Raw genomic sequence first — 23292 nt, forward strand, 5'->3', positions numbered from 1 at the left:
TTTATTAAACCTGTTATTGTGAGTATTTTGATCGCTGTTTTACCAGCATTAAACAGTTCTGACTTTTGATTTCTATCACACTGTTCAGCAGAATACATGCTCCCTTCTGCAGCTTCTCAAACCATTTGGGTGTAGAATCTAGCAGATTACATCTTCAACACAGGGATTGTTTTAGCAGTTACCTGTTTGAGCTGGACTCCCTCTGCATAGTTCATGACCGTGAAGTGCTTCTGGTAATCATCAAAGTGGTCCAGAGAAAAAGGCCTGATCAGTACAGAAATTAGACCAGGCAGGTAAGCAATGGCATAATGTTAAAAGTTTTTACCTGTAGCATCTCAGAACAGAAGCACTGATTTAAATTCTCAACCCAAATATGGTCTTATTAATAAAGGAAAAGCATTCTTCCAGAAGTCAAGATTCTGCAATGGCAGGTTTCACTGAGCACTGTATTTTTTAATACCTTCTTTTTATTTTATTAAAACTAACTTATTTAGCAAAAGCTCTAATGTAAATTAACATCTGAGTAATTAATTATAAGAACAGACATTTTCCCTCAATAAAGTAATCAAGTTGCCGTCACATTTTCTGGATAGTACCCCCACTTTTGAAAGACAACTGGTCAGGGGTCTGAATACTTCTATGAGGCACTGTATATACTGTATAGACATTCATACAAACACAACACTGAATATATTGTATCTACTAACAATGTAAATGTGTTTCACCTGTTGGCAAAGCGCAGCCAGAACACATTGTAGGCGTAAAGGCGGAGAGGCTGAACAGAGCGCAGAAGCAGCATGTAGCGGATGTCAAACTTCACCATCCCCACCTCCTCCCTCTCAAAGAGCACCGGATCCTCCAGGTACTTACAACACACCTAGGAGACACACATATAGCCCATAGAAATACAGGCATCGCTGTGCATAAACACACTGTCTTCGGTAAATAACCCAAATCGCTTGTTCACAGTGTTCCTTTCATACACTGATGTTTTGACTAGCTGTCTGTGGGGCTGTATTGGTGTGATCACTCTGATACATTTGGCTGACACCAAAATAGCAACACCATAGTGCCACTGGTTCCCTCACCCGAGCCAATACTGCCTGTTAGCCTAGCAGAAACTACATCACATTCCATTGGGCAGCATCCCACTGACTCCTGTCTAAATACTTCATGGTATTGGGAAATCAAACTGCAGTTATTAGCTGTAATCACCTACTTTCAGAGATCCTGATTGCCTTCAGGATCTCCTGTACATTTACCATCCAAATAGTAACTACAAAACAGATCAGGCTGTATGAGTCCTGGTTGTAAACACAATGTTACCTGGCCACTCAAGTAAATGTGACACACACCAGCTCACCATAACACAGGTTCATTGACATGACTGGCCATTTCACACTATTGATCACCAGGCTCCAGACTGTCTGCTTGGCTGTGTATTACCATTTAGATGCTAATTCTGATTCTTCTCAGGATGTCGTAAAATTGCTTTGAGGAGCTCTGGGAGTGGGGATTTGCAGCTGTAAACTGCTGAAGCATGGCAAATTCTCTAGGTAAAGGGCTTGTATTCATTTTGCGGTAATATATTACCTCAAAATGTAAACTGTCTGAGTAACAGTCATCTACATCTGCACATTTCCACATTACAAAAAAAAATTGGTAAATAAATCAATATAACTGTAATAAAATAATGACATATGAAGAAACAAATATAAAGTACAGGGGGTTCACAGTTTTGCCTCACATTACACCAGGGTCCAACACTAGGCTATACACAGGAGAACAGGGTGGAATGCTAGGCCCTAATGACAACCATAAGTCCTCAGTGAAAGCTCACATGGCAACTTCAACAACGCACCACACTACATGAGGAACAACCCTTTCAGTTTTGCTTATCGGTACCATATAGAAACTCAGCACCTCGTGCTGTAGATTAATTCCTCCCTAGAGGTTAATGACAATGTGCGTCTAGGCTCATGGGCTCAGTTCATGCTCTCATACATTGAGAGCAGATGCAGTCTTGCCTACAAACATTCTACTCTACAATGTCATTAGGCAGTAATATAACAGAAAGATGAATAAGTCTTGACTACGAAAGACTCAGTTCTTATAGAAGCTAAGTGGTATCCATAATAAAACGGATCCATGTCATATAATGAAGACAATTACAGCCTGACAAGTAATTATACTTTCAACTGCAGACATTTATTTTTGAGGGGAAAACCTGCCCAGGAATCATGCATAAGGCTTTGGGAAATGGCTCAGTGCTGCTGTTGGGGAATATCAAAGATAATCCAGACTATTTCTTAATGATCACAGTATAACAGAGTCTTTATTACAGTATATTGGTTTCATTTGTAATATAGTATGCATTTATCAATATTAACTAGAGATTTGTGCTTACATGACTAATCTTTGATTAACCTTTGTGAGGAGCTTAACGTCACACAAAGGTTTGGGTAAGAACTGACATTTACTAAATGCTGATGTTGTTTCCTATCATTCGCAGGCTTTAAGCAAAAACGCTACTAAGAGTAGAAATGACCAGATGAACTGTGTCGTGGAAAACTCAAGTCCACAACGACTAAAACAGCACTTCAACTCAGAAACTTGTGAATCCAATAGACTTTAATGAAGATCATACAAGAATGACAGACATTAAAGCCATGTCCTTCTGCAGATACACCCCCAAACTACTGAGCTCAGGACCGTGGCTTTTATACAAAAACTTCTACCCAGAACGCCATCTGAACACCATCTGACCATCTTTGGAGAGTCCCCTGAGGTGGGGCCCTCTCCCTTGTTCTCTAGTTCTTTCTGCATGTTCTTAATTAAGATGTGCTTACTCTTGACAACCTTATGGTTCATTTTTGGGTCGCCCCTCCAATGAACTCATCATAGTCATACATTTTCAGGTTCGCAACTGTCCGTGTACAGGACATGTACAGGAAGATACTATATTAGGGAGTCTTCCTGGGTCAATATGCACATATTATGGTGAAGGCTCGGCTCACTGTTCAGCTGAGCGTGTGGGTGGAATATATCATGTGGGGAGTTGCTGCCGGTGTGTCTGGGCTTCACATTAGTAACATTTCTTAAACAGCAATATTTCATAGACTTAAACTTAAACATGCATAATGATATATTCATAATACGTGGGATTATAAGCAATTTGCAGAAATTCCCTCACAACTGTCAGATGAACTGTCTAGAATAATAGAGCTGTGGTTAATGGTGATAAAATTGTATATACTTGTTCTTGTTTCATTCACGTTTCCTGTTTTCCATGTATGTTGCAGAGCAGAAAAAGGTCAGACACAGGGCAACCCCAGGTGTCACATTAAAACAGTCTTAGCACATGTGTAACCAATAAGAAGGAAGAGAAATAGGATAGGGTGGGACAAGGAAATATTCAGATTTGCCTACTGACAGGTATAAAATATATGTGTTTTCACAAATGTATCAGGATTCTTTGAATAAACGCTTAAGACCAGTTTGCGGCTTTTAGTGTTTCATTGGGTTCAGTTTGGTTTCTAAATTATTATATTTAGTCAATTAGAGCCTTACAACCTCTGATTAGTGTTTCTGAACCTGACACAGTATAACAAGCAGCATGGGAGATGCAGGGGGCTGATATGATTCGCTGAAGAGTGAACTACAATCTCCTTCCTTCATAAAGAACTAAGCCAAGCCCCAAAGAATGGGTACATAATAAGCAACAGAGTATAAGTGCTACATTACACACAAAAGATATGTAGCTACTGGTGTCTTTCTCTTGAACAGGCATAATACCTCCAGACACATAGCAGAAGCTAGGGAAAAGACCAACTACAGACATGATTAACTATTTCATAATAGTTTTCCAAAAACAATAAAATGTCTCTGGTCCAACAGTTGATATGTTGTCTTAATGCTATTTTCAATTAAATATAAGGATTAAATCATTTGGATTATGTTTCTATTTGCATTTTACGCAGCGTCCAAACTTTTTTAGAAACATGGTTGTAATTTAGACAACACTCTTGACAGGTTAACTGAGAAGGAACATTACTGAGGTATATATCAACAAGGGCTGTCAAAATAGGCGCCTAAAGTAAAATTGCTCTCACACTGCCTCAGGTGGACGTCAGACAAGTGTGGGAGAGGAATATGTTGGAGAGGAATTTTGGCCTTTATTAATACAGCAATTGCAGGAAAACAGTGGTTAGGCACGGATCCAACACACTGGTTGTTGGATGATGTCTGGACCCCGACCAGAATTTCATGAATCCCCTTCCCCAGGATATTAACTGACCATCGTAAATGATCCTTTCAAGACAGATGGACTATATAGTTACAGAACAAAGAACAGATACAACCAATATCTCTTTAATAGATAAACAGAGAGCCCTATGATTTACTAATGACTTTCACAGATTTAAGCTATAAACAAATAAATAAAAAAGGCCAAATAAACGCCACATTTCCTCTCCAACACAAGGATCTCTTGTCCCACCACACTCAAGCCATAATCACCAATTGGACATAACGAAATTGGGATAGAACAAAAAAGTGGGTATAAAAAATGTATTGTACATTTAATGTTTAATTAATGTCTAACAAAATGTACATTTAATGTCTAATTAATGTCTAACATCTAATTAACTCACCTGAGTAATTAGTGTTAAGTGTCTTGCTCAAGGGCACTGTGGCAGTATTAATATATTTGGTCGGTTTTCCTAGCCCCCACATTTGTGTAATTCAAGAAACTAATTAATTATCCAATGACCAATTACATGATGGGACATCAGATACCAGACCTAGAAATAAAAATCATGAAAATACTATTATTACATTATTACTACTATTATGTAAAACATATTACACAGTGAACCTTGATATAGCCTACTGGAGCTACCTGCTGCCTCTTCTTCACTCCTATAACCTACTAGATAATACAGTGCCCTCCACAAATATTGGCACCCTGAGGAAAAAGAAAATGGCATTACTGTTTATTTACCTGATCTTAACACTTAAAATATGGGAGAAATGTAACAGTTAATTGAGGTGTACATTATTCACAACAACATGGTGTGTGTGCTCTTTACCTTAGGGGTGCTCTCTCTCTGTCTGATGATGTAGTCAAGATTATTGGTAATGTGGGTGTCCAGCCCACGGGCTAGGTTCCAAGGCTTACAGATCCAATGGTTGTCTTCTCCCCTGCAGCACAGAAACTCACCAAATTGTAAATGAGTCGCAGAGTGTAATTTCTTCATATATATACACACATACAGTATCTCACAAAAGTGAGTACACCCCTCACATTTGTGCAAATATTTTCATGTGACAACACTGAAGAAATAACACTTTGCTACAATGTAAAATAATGAGTGTACAGCTTATATAACTGAAAATGTGTTGTCCCCTCCAAATAACACAACACACAGCCATTAATGTACAAACCGCTAGCAACAAAAGTGAGTACACCCCTAAGTGAAAATGTCCAAATTGGGCCTAATTAGCGATTTTCCCTCCCCGGTGTCATGTGACTCGTTAGTGTTACAAGGTCTCAGGTGTGAATGGGGAGCAGGTGTGAGCAATTTGGTGATATCGCTCTCACATTCCCTCATACTGGTCACTGGAAATTCAACATGGCACCTCATGGCAAAGAACTCTCTCAGGATCTGAAAATAATTGTTGCTCTACATAAAGATGGCATAGGCTATAAGAAGACTACCAAGACCCTGAAACTGAGCTGCAGCAAGGTGGCCAAGACCATACAGCGGTTTAACAGGACAGGTTCCACTAAGAACAGGCCTTGCAAATGGTCGACCAAAGAAGTTGAGTGCACATGCTCAGCGTCATATCCAGAGGTTGTCTTTGGGAAATAGACGTATGAGTGCTGCCAGCATTGCTGCAGAGGTTGAAGGGGTGGGGGGTCAGCCTGTCAAAGCTCAGACCATACGCCGCACACTGCATCAAATTGGTCTGCATGGCTGTCATCCTAGAAGGAAGCCTCTTCTAAAGATTATGCACAAGAAAGCCCGCAAACAGTTTGCTGAAGACAAGCAGACTACGGATTATTGGAACCATGTCCTGTGGTCTGATTCAGATGGTGTCAAGCGTGTGGCGGCAACCAGTGAGGTGTCCAAAGACAAGTGTATCTTGCCTACCGTCAAGCATGGTGGTGGGAGTGTCATGGTCTGGGGCTGCATGAGTGCTGCCGGCACTGGAGAGCTACAGTTCATTGAGGAAACCATGAATACCAACATGTACTGTGACATACTGAAGCAGAGCATGATCCCCTCCCTTCAGAGACTGGGCTGCAGGGCAGTATTCCAACATGATAACGACCCCAAAAACACCTCCAAGATGACAACTGCCTTGCTAAAGAAGCTGAGGGTAAAGGTTATGGACTGTCCAAGCATGTCTCCAGAACTAAACCCTATTGAGCATCTGTGGGGCATCCTCAAACGGACGGTGGAGGAGCGCAAGGTCTCTAACATCCACCAGCTCCGCAATGTCGTCATGGAGGAGTGGAACACTCCAGTGGGATCCTGTGAAGTTGTGGTGAACTCCATGCCCAAGAGGGTTAAGGCAGTGTGGGAAAATAATGGTGGCCACACAAAAATATTGACACGCGGTTTAGACATTAATGGCTGTGTGTTGTGTTATTTTGAGGGGACAACACATTTACACTGTTATAAAGGCTGTACACTCACTACTTTACAAAGTGTCATTTCTTCAGTGTTGTCACATGAAAAGATATAATCAAATATTTGCAAAAATGTGAGGGTCGTATTCACTTTTGTGAGAAACAGTATCTAACATTTTGGTTATGAAACCAATTTATTTTTTGTTCTGTTGTTCTGTATGAAGGAAGGCACATGAATCCCTGACCAACTTACCTCTCCTGTCTCAGCTGGTAATATTTGACAAACTGAGGGAGCTCCGTCTGTAGGTTGAATGTCTCTGGCAGCCAGTCAGCTCCCTGGCTCCCATGGGCCCTCCGCGACACAGCGGCCAGGCAGTCCTTTACTGTGACAATCGTTTCACATGGAAACTGATTGGTCATGACATGAGGACGCACTTCACTCAGCTTCCTGTGGAAAGACATACTTATTTTTGTTACTAAGTGGTGCTTATATTTTTCAGATATTTGGCAAGTTAAAAGTGTATTATACAAATGTGTGAAATGGAAATGCGTCGACCTGTGTGCTGCGTATGACAAAGTCATCAGATCCTTCTCACCATGCTCGAGGCTCTGGGTGTTGAGGGAACCACACTCTCTTGGCTACACTCATACCTCACCAACCATCTCATCTCCCTCATTCGCCATATTTTTTTTATTCCGCTGCAGTCACACCGGGTGTCCCCCACGGTTTTGTTCTTGGCCCCTTGCTCTTGCTCATCAACATCCTCCCCCTTGTTCAGATCCTCCGTCACTTCGAACTTGATTTCCACTACCATGCCAACAACCCTCAAATTTACCTTTGCACCAAATCTCTCACCAAACCACATTTGGTCCACACTGATACCTGCCTGTCAAAAACTAAAACATGGATGTAGTAAAACTTCCTCAAGTTCAGCCGTGATAAAATGGAACTACTACTCATGGGCACTAAATACGTTCACTCACACAATCGACAACACTGTTGTCTCTCCTTCTCCCCATGCACACAACCAAGGTGTCATCCTGGACTTTGAATAACAAATTAGACAGTCAAATCCTCATTTTTTCACCCCTGCAATATTGGCAAACTAAAGGCCACCCTCTCCCGTACCGCCACTGAAACCTTAATACATGCATTCATCTCCTCCCGTCTAGACTACTGCAACTCTCTTCTTTCTGGCATCAACTCATCTCTTCATAAGCTACAAACGGTTCAAATCTCAGCGGCTAGACCTCTCACTCACACCAAGTCCTGGCAGCACATCACCCCTGTTCTCTGGGAACTCCTCAGGCTCCCCTTCCCTCAGGACATTGATTATAAAATAAATCTGCTCACCTATAAAGCCCTCCATCAGCTTGCTCCACACTACCTCTCTCATCTTGTTCCCCATTACCAACCCTCTCAGTAACCCTGCTCTGCTACAGCTGGTCACTTCATCATCCCCCAGTCCAAGCTACGGAGCATTGGAGACAGGGCTTTCTCTAGGGCTGCTCCAAGGCTTTGGAACTCACTACCATATTCAATCCGTGACTCTGAATCTGTTACCATCTTCATTCATCGCCTCAAGTCTCATCTGTTCAAACAAGCGTACCCCTAGTTCCTGCCCTTTCCCTTCATCCAGTATAGAGTCCTTTTCTTTACGTTTGTCTGAGTATTGTCCAATTGTTCTCCTCAGATGGTGTTTGTTTGTACCTGATTTTAAGTGTCTTAGGGTCCTGGAAAACCGCTATATAAGTTTCATGTATTATTATTATCCCACTGTTCCTGAGGCACCCTCAGAGACTGGTGTCAAAACCCCCAAAGAGCATATGTCAAATAAAAGTTTATGGCATGGGGTAACATCTCAATGTGCTGAGATGAAGAGAACTATTGATACATATGGATTTAGGATAGGGAGGGACAAAAGGCTGATCTCAATAAGGTTCCAAACAATCTAACAGTAAACATCCTACCCTGCCTTACAGGCTGGAGACATCTCTTACTATTATGTGAAGCTATAGTAACAGGAATGTAGAGGAAGTCCATATTAGGTATTCATATACAGTGGGGAGAGTATTTGATACACTGCCGATTTTGCAAGTTTTCATGTAGAGGTATGTAATTTTTATCATAGGTACACTTCAACTGCGAGAGACTTCTGTGAGAGAATTCCGGCTCTCACAGACCTGTTAGTTTTTCTTTAAGAAGCCCTCCTGTTCTCCACTCACTTGTATTAACTGCACCTGTTTGAACTTGTTACCTGTATGAAAGACACCTGTCCACTAGGGCTGTCAAAATTCCTCAAAAATGTTCGAATATTCCCTCTAAAAAACACAATATTCAACAAAATTAGAGCATTTTGGTCTAAACTCCACTCACCGTGTTTGGCAGTGTATCAAATACTTGTTCTCCCCACTGTATAATGTTTGACTTATTAAGGCTGTGAACACTCAAACATCATATTCAATTAAAAGGCCCAATCTCTAAAGAATATCAATCACGGGTGAATGTCTTTAATTTTCTACTCCTGCAATAGGGATTGGCCATACTTTAAAGTGATGTTGGAGCAAGGTTATACGCTGATATATTACTGTGCAGAGTAGGGTCAGTTCTCCTTCTCCATTGTAAATGGGTGTTTTGAAAAAAGCACTTTGTGACAACTGTTGATGTAAAAAGGCCTTGATAAATACATTTGATTGATTGATAATACAATTCAGCTGTCAAGCTCAATGACAAAATAACTTGTTTGATTTAGTTTTTCAGATGCTTGTTTGATTTACTGGTCAGATGCTCTAACTGCTATACTACCTGCCACCCTTTTGAGGGGGTGTGGTGGTCTTGATATAACTATTAGGTTGGTAATATTCCGATTAAGGATTCAGACAGCAGATGCTCGATCAATGCTCCAATTAAGTTCAATTGGTTGGGCAAAACACTTCCAATACCAGTGCTGTGGGTTTGATTCCCAGTAACCGAAAGGCTGATAGAAATGGTATAATGAAAATTTATTTCTTATCCATGAGCAAAACAGGTAATTTATCCACTGGCGCCCAACGTGGCAGCCCCACATCTAGTGGAATGATTCTCACTTGAGTTGTGAGAGGTCCTGGGTCCCAAGTGGCTCTGTATAAAACCCATGGCTCTGTATAAAAACAATGTCATCTGAATTGTGCGTCAGTGTAAGGCACAGCTTGTGATTGGAAAAAATGAACACCTGTTACGACAAAAATGTGTATTTCCTCATCGTTATGTCTCAATCGTGAGTCTACCCATGGGTGTCCCTCATTCTAATATGAGATGGTAATTTTGAAACCACCCAGCGAAATTGACAACTAAAATAATGTAATCTTTTAAAAAGTGTCACCTAAATGACTAGATGGGTACAGTAAAATGATGGTCATGGTACCCCACCAAAAAAGTATCAAGATGGATTGTGTGTGTTTGTGTATTAACCTGTAGTCTCTGATGTGGGAGGAAGTCCAGAGAATATCAGCTTCCTCCTCATTCTCTGTGAAGGTGAACCGTGGGTGATGGAGATTGTTACGAACTTGTGCCATTTCTGTGTAAACCCTGCAAGACACATGCACACAGAAACACACAACAATGATTGCATGTGTTATATCATTATAAACGAACTGGTTCAAATTGTGAATACAGATTGGTTGAAAGCTGTGGTATATGATTACTTTTTACAATAGTAATTGAATTGACAACTGGTTCATAATAGCAATAATTCACTGCAGTTTTTTTGTATTGCTAGTATACCAGGAGTAAGCGTTATTTTCCTGCATAAATTCTAATAAAACATGTTTTATTGGACTTTCCATATCGCTACACAAAGAACTGCATTGTGTGAAACAACATAACAAAGAGACCTAACAACTTAATGTTTATCCAGGCTCTTAATAGCCTATATACTGAAATCATTTAATTGAATGAATTTACCGGTCAAATTCACATTTTGATGAAAATATACATTTTATTAATATTTGAATATTCTGAGAACCTTTTTTAAAAGCAATAAGGCAGTGCTGTATCAAGAAGACGCAGGATAGAGTGCCTCTCCCATTTTACGACCGGCCAGTTGCGACAAAAATCAGAAAGACTGAGATGCAAGAAATATCTGGGTCTGAACAGAACAAAATGCATTAGTGGAATGCATACCCAAGATTCAAAGATGTGATCGCTGCCAATTGCACAACAACAAAGTACTGAGTAAAGGGACAGAATACTTACATACATGAGGTATGGAATATTTTCTTAGCATAACCTATTTTATTAGTTTAACCTAATGTAAAGTAAATAGATACCCTTAGTTCTTAATACTGTGTATTGCCCCCTTTAGCATCAATGACAGCGTGCAGTCTTTTGTAATAGTTGTCTATGAGGCCCTGAACTCTTGTAGGTGGTATAGCTGCCCATTCGTCTTGGTAAAATGCCTCCAGGTCATGCAAAGTCTTTGGTAATCTTGCATGAACTGCACGTTTGACATCTCCCCAGAGTGGCTCGATGATATTAAGGTCAGGAGACGGTGATGGCCACTCCAGAACCTTCACCTTTTTCTGCTGTAACCACTGGAGGGTCAACTCAGCCTTGTGTTTAGGGTCATTGTCGTGCTGGAACGTCCAAGAGTGTCCCATGCGCAGCATTCGTGCAGAAGAATGCAAATTGTCTGCCAGTATTTTCTGATAATAGGCTGCATTCATCTTGCCATCAATTTTCGCAAGATTCCCGTGCCTTTAGAGCTCACACAACCCCAAAACATCAGTGAGCCACCACCATGCTGTACAGTGGGGATGTTATTGAAACAACCACACCATCTTTTTCCAGAGCATCCTGTAATCCTTTTATATCCATTTCCATTTTTATTAAGTTCCATTACCATGTTATGCAGATCGGTGCATCCATGTGAGAGCTAAACTCATTGACTATTTATACACAGACATTAATTGCAATTTAAAAAGCCACAAGTGTGGACATTTTTTTTCATCTGTGTGTGTCACCTTGTGTGTCTATAACAAGGCCAAACATTCAAGGGTGTGTAAACTTTTGATCAGGGCCATTTGGGTGACATCTGTTATCATTATGATTTAAAAAGGAGCAAAACAACCATGTGATAATAAAATCCATGCCAAAATTTAACAATTTCTGCCAGGGTATGCAAACTTATGAGGACAACTGTATATAGCCAACTGGGTGTTAATTGATACATCTTTTAACCAGGTCACTTGGCTCATATTATTTTAAGAAACTGTCTTCCACATTTGATTGATTAACAAGAGAGAGGCTGATCAAGAATAATGTACACAGTTTGGATCTCTGTGTGCATACTGTTATTCTCTTATCTGTACTCAGGCCCTTGCTCATACTGCTACCCCCATGGTCTGTACAACATAGCATATTTTCATCTCATAGGGAGGAGAGATTAACAACTTGTGGCCTATCCTTGACTCTCCTAGAGGATCCACTGTGTCTCTTGTTCTTTCCTGAGCTCAGAAAAACTAAAATCAGTGACATGGGAGAGTATGTTGTGTAAGGATAGAACTGTATAAAGATAGAGACCTGAGACTTGTTACTTTGTAATAAAGTCTATTAAGCTCCGGTGTCTGGGAGATATCTTTGAGAAAGACTTCCACTACAGATATTCCAGTGTATTTATTATAAATAATTGGCTTTATTTACTTAAATTATTCTTCAATGTTTGGTATAGCCATTCATATATACTGTATGTGCTTCATTTCTGCCATAGCATTCACCCTTTGTCTATTAATTTGCTATAGTTGGAATGTACATTTGTTACTGATAATCTTTCAGGATCTGGATACAGGACCAAAAGTTCATGCCTTAATTACTGTAGCTTGACCGATGGGTTAAATCACTCAGCCATATAATATATAGCTCCAGGATTTTTTTGGGGGAATTTGTCCCTAAACTTAAAACAGGAAATGGTCTTCAGCATACTCCTGCGACCCCTCCTAAGGCTACCCAACACCCTTGTCTTTAGTTAAGGATATAAGCCAGAGGGCATTGTGAAAACAGCCTCTTGCTTTTTCATCAGTCTCTGCATTCATGCTGTTGCAAACTCAAATCTGAAGAGAGATGCTATATGTGGATACTTGTAATGCAATGTAACAGATGAATACTTATTATTAATCTGCTACATTAATTCTTTGACTCCTTAGAATCATCTGTACGAGTCAAAATCCAGTTCCACCAAGTGGTAACTGTACTGTCCTCCCTATGTGTTTAGTGTAATTGTACGGAGTTTTTCTGTAAAATGCATTTATAATCACATGCTTTATGAATATAGTAATGTTCATGCATAATCACACGCTTTACGAAATATATTAATGTGCAATCCATACACACAGACAATGAGTTCTTAAAGATTGCATGGTCATCATGATGTGTGTATCTTGTCTTGAGAACCATCATGAGTGTGTCAGCAGCAGTGCACCTCAACAGAGCATCATCATGTGTCCGGACCTTAATGACCCTGAAGTTTATTGCCTGTGTGTTCACTGGTGTTGTGACCCAAGTATGAACCACGAGTTTGTCATGATTTACTGCCCTGAACTACGGACACTCAAAAGCTAGGGGACAAGCCCCAGGGGACTTCCAAAAAGGATGGCCAGATTGCGTGATGTGTGAAAGTTTTGTACAAAAGCCATGGTCGGGACTTTGGGTGTATCTGCAGAAGGGCCCAGCTTTGATTACTTTCATTCTTTTATGATTTCCATTAAATTCTATTGGATTCACAAGTTCCTGAGTTGAAGTGCATTTGTTTTAGAAAGATTGGACTTTCCACAACATAAGCCAAAATTAATTCAAAAAATACATGTGAGCCAGGAAGTGAACGTCTTGGCAATAAATATTGGAACTGTTATTCAATTAGTTTCAGGCTTATACCATGATGGCCTTATAGATCTATAATGAATCAGAGTGAATCTGTAAGAAAAAAAAAGTGACAATTAATTGAGCATCTCAGCCTATGCAGTCTATCTAATAAAACAGAGCTGAATTACAATATTACAGGTATGCATAGACTTCAGTACCATTGAGAATGCGTTAATGAAATACAACAGATAAGTAAAACCAACAACAAACTGCAGAATATAAACAACATGCTGCTTTCTGATATAAGCTACAACAGGCTATAGTACTGGAGTATAGAAGGTATGCTAACCATGCTCATTACTAGCTAGGGTAATCAAAGGCTGAAAAAATATATTACTTGCAGACATTATAATATTAATCAATAGTGCATGTATGATGCGTAAAGAATGAAGTAACTTACAGCCATAGCTTTCCTAAGCGTGAAAAATATGGATTAAACAGTATTAAATCAAGAGCTCCGATCAGCTTACTGTGTTAGCCAAGAAAAAGCCAAACAACATCCTGTTTCCACAGTAACAAGGGAGTCCTTATACAGACCGTCACCATCTCACCTATAATGACACACAGCATTCTATAATAACATTTTATAAGAAAAGGTACAAAAATCTAAGTTTATTTGACATGCCAAATAGGGTTATTGGAAAAAGACCCAAACGAAAGTGTTCAACGCGCTACAGTATTTTATGGAACAATATGTGTCACAGTTGAGGAGAGGCAGCACACAATGAGCAGAGCTAATGATCATTCCTTTATACGGTTCACTTCAAAAAAAGCAGAGCAAACAACCATAAACTGGTATGCATAGGGCACAAACAAAGATCCACACGGTGGTGTGGACAAACTAAACTTAAATAGAATCTCCAATTAGAGGCAAAGCAGGGTAGCTGCCTCTAACTGGGGACAACTAAAAACCAAAGTGCAGAGATACCTAAAGGCATCCTTCTGCCAGGCCCTCACTATCACCTCAACCAACACAGAGATGGCTAGGGGCATCCCTATAGTCAGGACCTGACAATAGGTTGAATTTCTTAAGTTTGAGATTCATGGAAAGCATTGTGCTAACAATGTAGCTGAGCCGATTATAGACCAACTTAATATTAAATGAAAGGGATTAGAGTTACCCCTCCATGAACTGCCACCTTAACGTGGTGGAGGGGTTTGAGTACCTGAGTGACCCTAGGAGCTATGTTGTCTGGGGCTATATGCCCCTGGTAGGCTCTCCCAAGGCAAACAGGTCCTAGGCGACGGGTCAGACTAAGAGCGGTTCAAAAACCCTTTAATGATGGAAACCATTTTGAGGACCGTGACGTCGCCCGGTATGGCGCAGCCGGAGCCCCACCCTAGAGCCAGGCCCGGGGTTGGGGCTCGTATGCTAGCGCCTGGTGGCCGGGCCTTTCCCCACGGGGTCCGGCCGGGCTCAGCCTGAAGGAGCGATGTGGGGCCGCCTTCCCGTGGGCTCACCACCTGCAGGAGGGACCATAAGGGGTCGGTGCGGAGAGGATCGGGCGGCAGTTGAAGGCGGGGGCCTCGACAACCCGATCCCTGGACACGAAAACTAGTTCTAGGGACGTGGAACGTCACCTCGCTGGCGGGGAAGGAGCCTGAGATTGTGCGTGAGGTTGAGAGGTTCCGACTAGAGATAGTCGGGATTACCTCTACGCACGGCTTGGACTCTGGAACAACATTCCGTGAGAGAGGATGGACTCTTCACCACTCTGGAGTTGCCCATGGTGAGAGGCAGTGGGCTGGTGTGGGTTTGCTTATAGTTCCCCAGCTCTACCGCCATGTGTTGGAGTTTACCCCCGTGAATGAGAGGGTCGTTTCCCTGCGCCTACGGGTCAGGGATAGGTCTCTCACTGTTGTTTGTGCCTACGGGCCGAACGGCAGTGCAGAGTACCCAACCTTCTTGGAGTCTCTGGGAGGCGTGCTGGAAAGTGCTCAGACTGTGGACTCCATTGTTCTACTGGGGGACTTCAACGCCCACGTGGGCAACGACAGTGACACCTGGAGGGCCGTGATTGGGAGTGTTAGAAATCGGCGGTTTCGTATAGTGGTCAAATAATGTAGAACCCGTATCAAATTGAGGGAGAAGTTCGTTCACGTTTATTGGAAAATTGCAGCACAGATGTCATTCGGTGAACGTTCCATTACCTTCTCACTGCAATGTTGGTTACCAGCTAGCCTATACATTAAGGGCGTTTCTAACTAAGACCATGTCTTTAGAAGTCAACCCCCCATGCCATATGACCATCGTAAACATTCCTACAGAGAGATAATCTAAACAGAGAGGTTTCTGTTGTTCTCATTATCTAGGGACATGCACTTCCTATGAAATGTACATTCATATTGTAATTGTTAATGCTCAGATTCCACAGGAGGAACGGCCCCCCTGATCTGAACCTGAGCGGTGTTCAGTTATTGGACTTCTGTGCTAGTCACAGTTTGTCCATAACAAACACCATGTTCAAGTCCTGGCACCAGGACACCCTAGGCCGTAGGTCGATGATCGACCTTGTTGTCGTTTCATCTGACCTGCGGCCGTATGTCTTGGACACTCGGGTGAAGAGAGGGGCGGAGCGGTCAACTGATCACCACCTGGTGGTGAGTTGGATCCCGGATACAGGCGGCCGAAATGAGCTTTCTCCGCAGGGTGGCTGGGTGATCCCTTAGAGATAGAGTGAGAAGCTTGGTCACCCGGGAGGAGCTCAGAGTAGAGCCGCTGCTCCTCCACATCGAGAGGGGTCAGCTGAGGTGGCTTGGGCATCGGTTTTGGATGCCTCCGGAACGCCTTCCCTGGAAGGTGTTCCGGTTCCGTCCCACCGGGAGGAGACCCCGGGGAAGACCTAGGACACGCTGGAGGGACTTTGTCTCCCGGCTGGCCTGGGAACACCTCGGTGTCCCCCCGGAAGAGCTGGAGGAAGTGTCTGGGGAGAGGGAAGTCTGGGCATCTCTGCTTAGACTGCTGCCCCCATGACCCGGCCCAAGATAAGCGGAAGATGATGGATGGATTAGAGTTAGGGATAACCAGTGCAGTACACACAACGCTATTGCTTTACTAACATGATTTTTCACAAGTTCTCTCCCCGACAGCAGGTCCAACGTACACATCTGATCGAAAGACCTACTGTTGATGAAACATCCTGACATTTAATCATTTTGGGGGATTATTTTTCAACTTTAGTGAAGTAATCCAATTATCACAGAGAATTACCCTCCCCTTACTAAAAATCTCTAAGTTGTTGACAAAGGTAAATATCCTTTTACCTCCAACATCACCACTCATGTGTCTAAAAGTCAAGACTGACACATTAGTGTTTAGATCTCAGTTACCGCAAGGAGGATCTGTAGCAACAGTATCCCACATTACCTCATATTTTCACCTGTTTAAACTATATTTTTTAAATTCAATGCAAATCTCTAAAGAAGTTTCATTTACCTAAATAAAGTATTGTAGTGTAAAAACTGTTACCCAGCAACATAGGTAAGGTCAAGTTCAGGGAACCACATTTCTCCTCCATACCTAGGTTACACAGGAACCGGGTCGAGACAGCTATCTAGTTCAGCACTTGCAGAACAGAGTAGAATTTATAACATGGTGAAAGGCATTCGAATGGAAGAAAATACTGTAAAAAATGTATTACACAAAATAAAGTCGGACATGTGTACAGAAACAGGGGATTCAGCAGGTACAATTATCAGATAGTTGATTGTTTACTATATCTTTGAAGGAGTAAGGTAAGGTATTTTGCAACTAATTACAGTCATTGGCATTAAGCCAAAAGACTACATTGCTGTAATGGATTGTCAGGATTGTCATATTTTATAAGTGTGAACTAGCAGCATGTATGAAGGATGTGTCTTGGAAATTCCACAAAGGACAAAACAGCATGGGAGAAAGTCAGTTGCTAGCTAGGTTTCTCTGAAGAGAGTCTACACAATCTCCTTATTATATTAGGAGCACAACCAGGTTAGGAATTTAGTCATTTTAGGGGCAAGGCCATTGGCCTTCAAAGTCACAAAAATATTTAGGACACAAAGGCCATTGAGTGAAATATGACGAATGTAAAAGAATGTAGAGGAAGCATTCCTTAGATCGAACAGGACATGTCAGCATATAACTCAAACTGACCCTAATCCTGTCGTGGAAAACTCAAGTCCACAACGACTAAAACAAAGAGCACTTCAACTCAGAAACTTGTGAATCCAATATACTTTAATGAAGATCATACAAGAATGACAGACATTAAAGCCAGGTCCTTCTGCAGATACACCCCCAAACTACTGAGCTCAGGACCGTGGCTTTTATACAAAAACTTCTACCCAGAACGCCATCTGACCATCTTTGGAGAGTCCCCTGAGGTGGGGCCCTCTCCCTTGTTCTCTGTATGTTCTTAATTAAGATGTGCTTACTCTTGACAACCTTATGGTTTATTTTTGGGTCGCCCCTCCAATAAACTCATCACAGTCATAAATTCTCAGGTTCGCAACTGTCTGTGTACAGGACATGGACAGAACTCATCATAGTCATACATTTTCAGGTTCGCAGCTGTCCGTGTACAGGACATGTACAGAACTCATCATATTAGGGAGTCTTCCTGTGGCGACCCCTGGGTCAATATGCACACATATCATGGTAAGGGCTCGGCTCACTGTTCAGCTGCGCGTGTGGGTGGAATATGTCACGTAGGGAGTTGCTGCCGGTGTGTCTGGGCTTCACATTGGTAACATTTCTTAAACAGCAGTGTTTCATAAGCTTAAACTTCAACATGCATAATGATATATTCATAATACGTGGGATTATAAGCAATTTGCAGAAATTCCCTCACAATCCCCAGTCACAGAAACTAATGCAACAAAATTGGGACAGAGACAGCAGGGACTGACCTTAGTCCCCCAGGCACAAACTATAGCATCTTAAATACTAGGGACTGAGAGAGGGTGTGGGGTCCAGACATACATGGGGTCTAGCCACACAAGTTTTTACTGTATGGTAACATTTTCACATGCTGACTTATATTTAGTAAACTGGACTTCATGAATGTTAACACTATGACAGGTTCCACTATGAGCAGACTAGACATTACGTTGGGAGTCCTCCATCTATGTAGTGAATAGGGAGCCATTTGAAATACAGTCAGTGCCACTATGATTATAATCTCCCTGTCCGGTGAGTTACCCTTCTTCAGCTCCATTATGTCCGTACCAGCTCTGCCAGATAATCTCCTTCAGGCATGTTTACAGATGGATAGGAGATATGAGGGGCCCATCACACACAGGGCCCTCCGCTTGAAAAACATTCAGACAGAGAGATCCAGTGTGTGCATGCATGCGCGTGTGCATGTGCGCGTCGTATGGAATTTGTGGACAACTCACAGTTGAAGAGTACCTATGATAAAAATTACAGACCTCTACATGCTTTGTAAGTAGGAAAACCTGCAAAATCGGCAGTTTGTTTCCGTGGATTTTAAGTCATACAACTAGACTTAACCCCAGACATCCGTGTGGAATCATATTTACCGTTTTGCTCGACCCTGCTGCGTTCATTATGATTATCTAACGCTACTTGCTGCAAACATTTCGACCACATCAACCTGTCAGAAGCCTGCAACTAAAGTTCAGTGACTAAAGTTCTGTTCCATTTCCGCTGGTTCCTGAAACTGCTATCCAATACGTTTTTCCGTCACTGTGCTGTGATCTTCCTAGCCTCCTGTGACTGTTATGGGATTAGCAAACCAAGCTATGATGCTAACAATTTTGTCCTGTTTGGCCACGACTCTCATCAAATATACTGCAGCGGAACTCATGACTTTCAACTCTAAAACATCTAAGGTTATAAAATCTCTCCATCTTCTGCATCGTTCACCCTATGTTCATAGGGCTTCCCGTCATAAGTTTGTTTACTCTCAGGAAACACTGTCTGTCCCAGCTGTTTGGTGCCATGCCTCACATTGGCGATGTCATTGATCCAAACCACGCCCATCGCATGCAAATCTTCGATCCTTGGTCTGTGTGGGCAACACTGTAACCTCTGACAATGCCTTAAATAGGACATCATTTATGTTGCTTAACATTAGTTCTTTAAATAATAAAGCCCTCCTTATCCATGACCTCATTATGGAAAAATCACTGGATTTTTATGTCTAACTGAGACTTGGCAGAACCAGCAAAAGTTCATAACCCTGAACCATGTCACTCCTTCAGGCTATGGCTATATTCAAAAGCCTCGCAGCTCTGGCCGTGGTGGCGGGCTTGCTTTTATCCATCGTGCTGACATCCTGGTAAATGAGATTCCAGTTAATACTACCTCCTTGAGTGTGTTCACTTCATGTTGACTGGGTTCACACAGCTATAGGTTATGCTAATCTACCGACAACCCAAAGCCTCCACCTGCTTCCTATTAGAGCTCACCGAACTGCTTGCCACTGTTTGTCCGAAATCCCCGTCTACTATTCTGCTGGGTGATTTTAACATTCATGTGGATTCCAGTAGTTGCTAATTTGCTACTGATTTTCTATCACTGCTGGACTGCTTTAATTTTACTCACTACATACGTGGCCCTACACATGACAAAGGGCATACCCTGGACCTGGTGTGCTGTACTGGCATAACATCCTCCCACATGCAGTGCACTGATTTGGCTGTCTCTGACCACTATGCCATCTTATTCTCGGTCCCAGTGACTTTCCCAAAGCAGTGCACCAAAAGGCCCATCACATTCAGGAACATTAAACAGGTGTGCACTTCCACGCTGACTCCCTAGCCACCCCTACCAAACAGTTGATGACATGGTGGAACATCAAATCAAATCAAATTTATTTATAAAGCCCTTTTTACAACAGCAGTTGTCACAATGTGCTTTACAGAAACACCCGGCCTTAAACCTCAAGGAGCAAACAACAGTAGTGTTGAATTTCAGTGGCTAGGAAAAACTCCCTAAGGTCGAATTTTAGGAAGAAACCTAGAGAGGACCCAGGCTCAGAGGGGTGACCAGTCCTCTTCTGGCTGTGCTGGGTGAGATATTAAGAGTCCAATTGGAATAATAAATAAATTTCTCTGGGCTAAATCCAGAGTCTATTTGATTTTAGACTAGGTCAGAAGTATGACCAGGTGGACAAGGACAGGGACAGCAACGGGCCCCCCAAACCAGGTAATCCGCAGGTGTGGACCAGGACCTCATCTCCTCCTAAAATGTAAAACTGGAGGAGACTGAGAAAAGTTAGTAGTACATCCCTCATATCCCCCAGCACAATAATATAGCAGCGTAACACCTTGGAACTGAGACGGGGCGTCCGGTGAGTTTTTAGTAGACACTTGAAAGTTTGCACTGAGTTTGCATTTCTAACCTTAATTGGCAGATCATTCCACAGGAGTGGAGCTCTATGAGAAAAGGCCCTGCCGCCAACTGTTTGTTTAGGAATTCTAGGTACAATTAAAAGGCCTGCATCTTGCGATCTAAGGTTACGTGTAGGTATGTATGGCTGGATCATTTCAGCAAGGTAAGTAGGAGCAAGTCCAACATTACAACCATGCCCTGTCCCTCAGTCTGGACTTTGTAGCTCCTCTCACCACGTGCCACGTGTCTTTCTCTCGTCCTGCACCCTGGTTCACCCCTGAGCTCCGCAGGATGAAGACCATAGGACACAGGCTTGAGAGACAATAAAGAAGATCCAGCCTCACTGTCCATCACAAAGCATTTAAAGAACACGTCACGAAATACAAAGAAGCTCAATCTCAGGCAAAAACAAGGTATTACTCCACACTCATCAATAACCAACAAAAACACCCCAAATTGCTCTTCTCCACCATCAACCGTATTCTGCACCCTCCTGATGCCGCTAAACCAGAAACTGGCCTTCTTTAGAACAGTTCAGTATCTTCAGCATCAGCATTTGTGGGTTCGATTACAGGCTCATAAAAAAAAATAACTTTCTTGTTCTGAGAAGGCCATGTCATGCGAGAAATTACCCAAAAAACTGAAGATTTCGTACAACGTTGTGTACTACTCCCATCACAGTACAGTTTAAACTGTCTCTAACCAGAAAACAAAAATGTGTGGAAGGCCCAACTGCACAATTGAGCAGGAGGAGAAATACATTAGTGTTTAGTTTGAGAAACAGACGCCTCACAGGCAGCTTCATTAAATAGTACCCGCAAGACACCAGTCTCAATATCAACAGTTAAGAGGCAGCTCCAGGATACTGGCCTACTAGGCAGAGTTCTTCTTCTCTCCAGTGTCTGTGTTCTTTTGCCCTTAAAGATGTATTTTTATTGGCCAGTCTGAGATATGGCTTTTTCTTTGCAACTCCGGAGTCGCCTCTTCACTGTTGACGTTAAGACTGGTGTTTTGCATTAGCAGCTGACTGCCTCGCTATCAAGCTAACTATTGCTGTATCTATATTTTGTTAAAACTTTAAATTAAACAACTTGCCTTGATGAAAAATACGGCAATATTGCGTGGCAGCATTACAAATGTACTATTATATCTTATAAAATAGTTGTATTCAATCACAACATTAGACACTGTCTGAAGCAAAAATTTGTGTAAATCGCAAAACACAGAATTCACAAAGTTGGAAATGGAAAAAACAGAATTTGGGAAAAAACTAAACAGAATTTGGAAAGAAGTTTAAAATAGGGCCCTAAGACTCTTAGAGAAAACTGTAGGACTCCAGGTGAAAGATTAGCTCTTTGTTGACCAGACATATATAATATTTTAGACATGCATGGCAAGATGAACATATGCTTAAAACAGTGAGGGTGAAGTTTGTTGCAAACTGAACAGAGAATTGATGTAAATTACATTTTTTAAATAAATGTAAATAAATTATAAATATTAACATGTTTAAATAATGTGCATAATAAGTAAGTTAGCCTTGTTAGCCTTGACCAAAAATGTAAGACATCTTTAAGTTGCAAGGAATGTAATAGTTTTGCAGTGCAGGTTGTACAGAAAGGCAGAAACTCTTCCAGGATATAAGGCAAAACAATCTCACCAACAGACTGAAAGACAGCACTTACATGTGATTGTGTCCATGACACAGCATTGCCACTTCAGCCATTTTGCTGAATTAATGGTAATGAAATTAAACTTAAGAGGTACTGACTTGAGCACTTTGTCTTTGGGGACAGTGTAAGGCTGAATGTCCAGTGGATGCGTTTCCTTGTTCTGCTGTGAAATTGTCTAAGAAAGCAGAGAGAGGTGAATTAATCATTGTCATTTTATTTATTTATGTTTGGTAAGATAAGACATTTATTTTGACTCTGTGCCTTTTATAGCGTATTGTAAAATACATTTTACTTATAATAAGAAGCAACAGCGAGAGCTCCTTGCAGCTGCTGGTGTGCACTCACTGTTTGTGGCATCCTCACACACACACAGTTACTGATATGTTACTCAGGGGTGCTTCATGTATGCTTATAATGTGCAGAGCAAACATATAATGGTAGGTGCACGTTCACAGGAAAACATCACATGAAACCTTTATATGGCCTTGAGACCTGAACTCATGAGGACCAGTAAATCTGAAACCCATGTTCCCCATCATCTAACACTAATGTGAACCCTAAACTTAACCTCAATAATCTAACACAAAATGCCTTAACCTAAAATAAATTAACTCATTATAACACTAACAGTAAATGTATGTTTTTGCCTAAACCTGGCATCTAAGCCATTAATAATTTGCGTTCCTTGAGGGGACAGGCAAAGGAATGTTGGTTCCTTATGAATCAGGAGGTTTTACTACCTTTATAGTAAAAC

General features: G+C 41.7%; 1 protein-coding gene across 1 annotated transcript in view; it reads right to left on the reverse strand.

Moving 5' to 3' along the window:
* ttll12 (tubulin tyrosine ligase-like family, member 12) overlaps positions 1-23292 on the reverse strand; it is an 86568-nt gene that overhangs the window by 4040 nt on the left and 59236 nt on the right. The window contains exons 6-11 of the mRNA XM_013140101.3: positions 22637-22713; positions 10089-10205; positions 6891-7085; positions 5091-5202; positions 726-877; positions 183-264 (exon numbers count right to left, since the gene is read on the reverse strand). Coding sequence (XP_012995555.2) covers positions 183-264; positions 726-877; positions 5091-5202; positions 6891-7085; positions 10089-10205; positions 22637-22713 — 735 coding nt within the window. The remainder of the gene's footprint in view (positions 1-182; positions 265-725; positions 878-5090; positions 5203-6890; positions 7086-10088; positions 10206-22636; positions 22714-23292) is intronic.

The sequence above is a fragment of the Esox lucius genome, chromosome 23 (assembly GCF_011004845.1).
Source record: "Esox lucius isolate fEsoLuc1 chromosome 23, fEsoLuc1.pri, whole genome shotgun sequence".
In the NCBI taxonomy this organism is placed as follows: domain Eukaryota; kingdom Metazoa; phylum Chordata; class Actinopteri; order Esociformes; family Esocidae; genus Esox; species Esox lucius.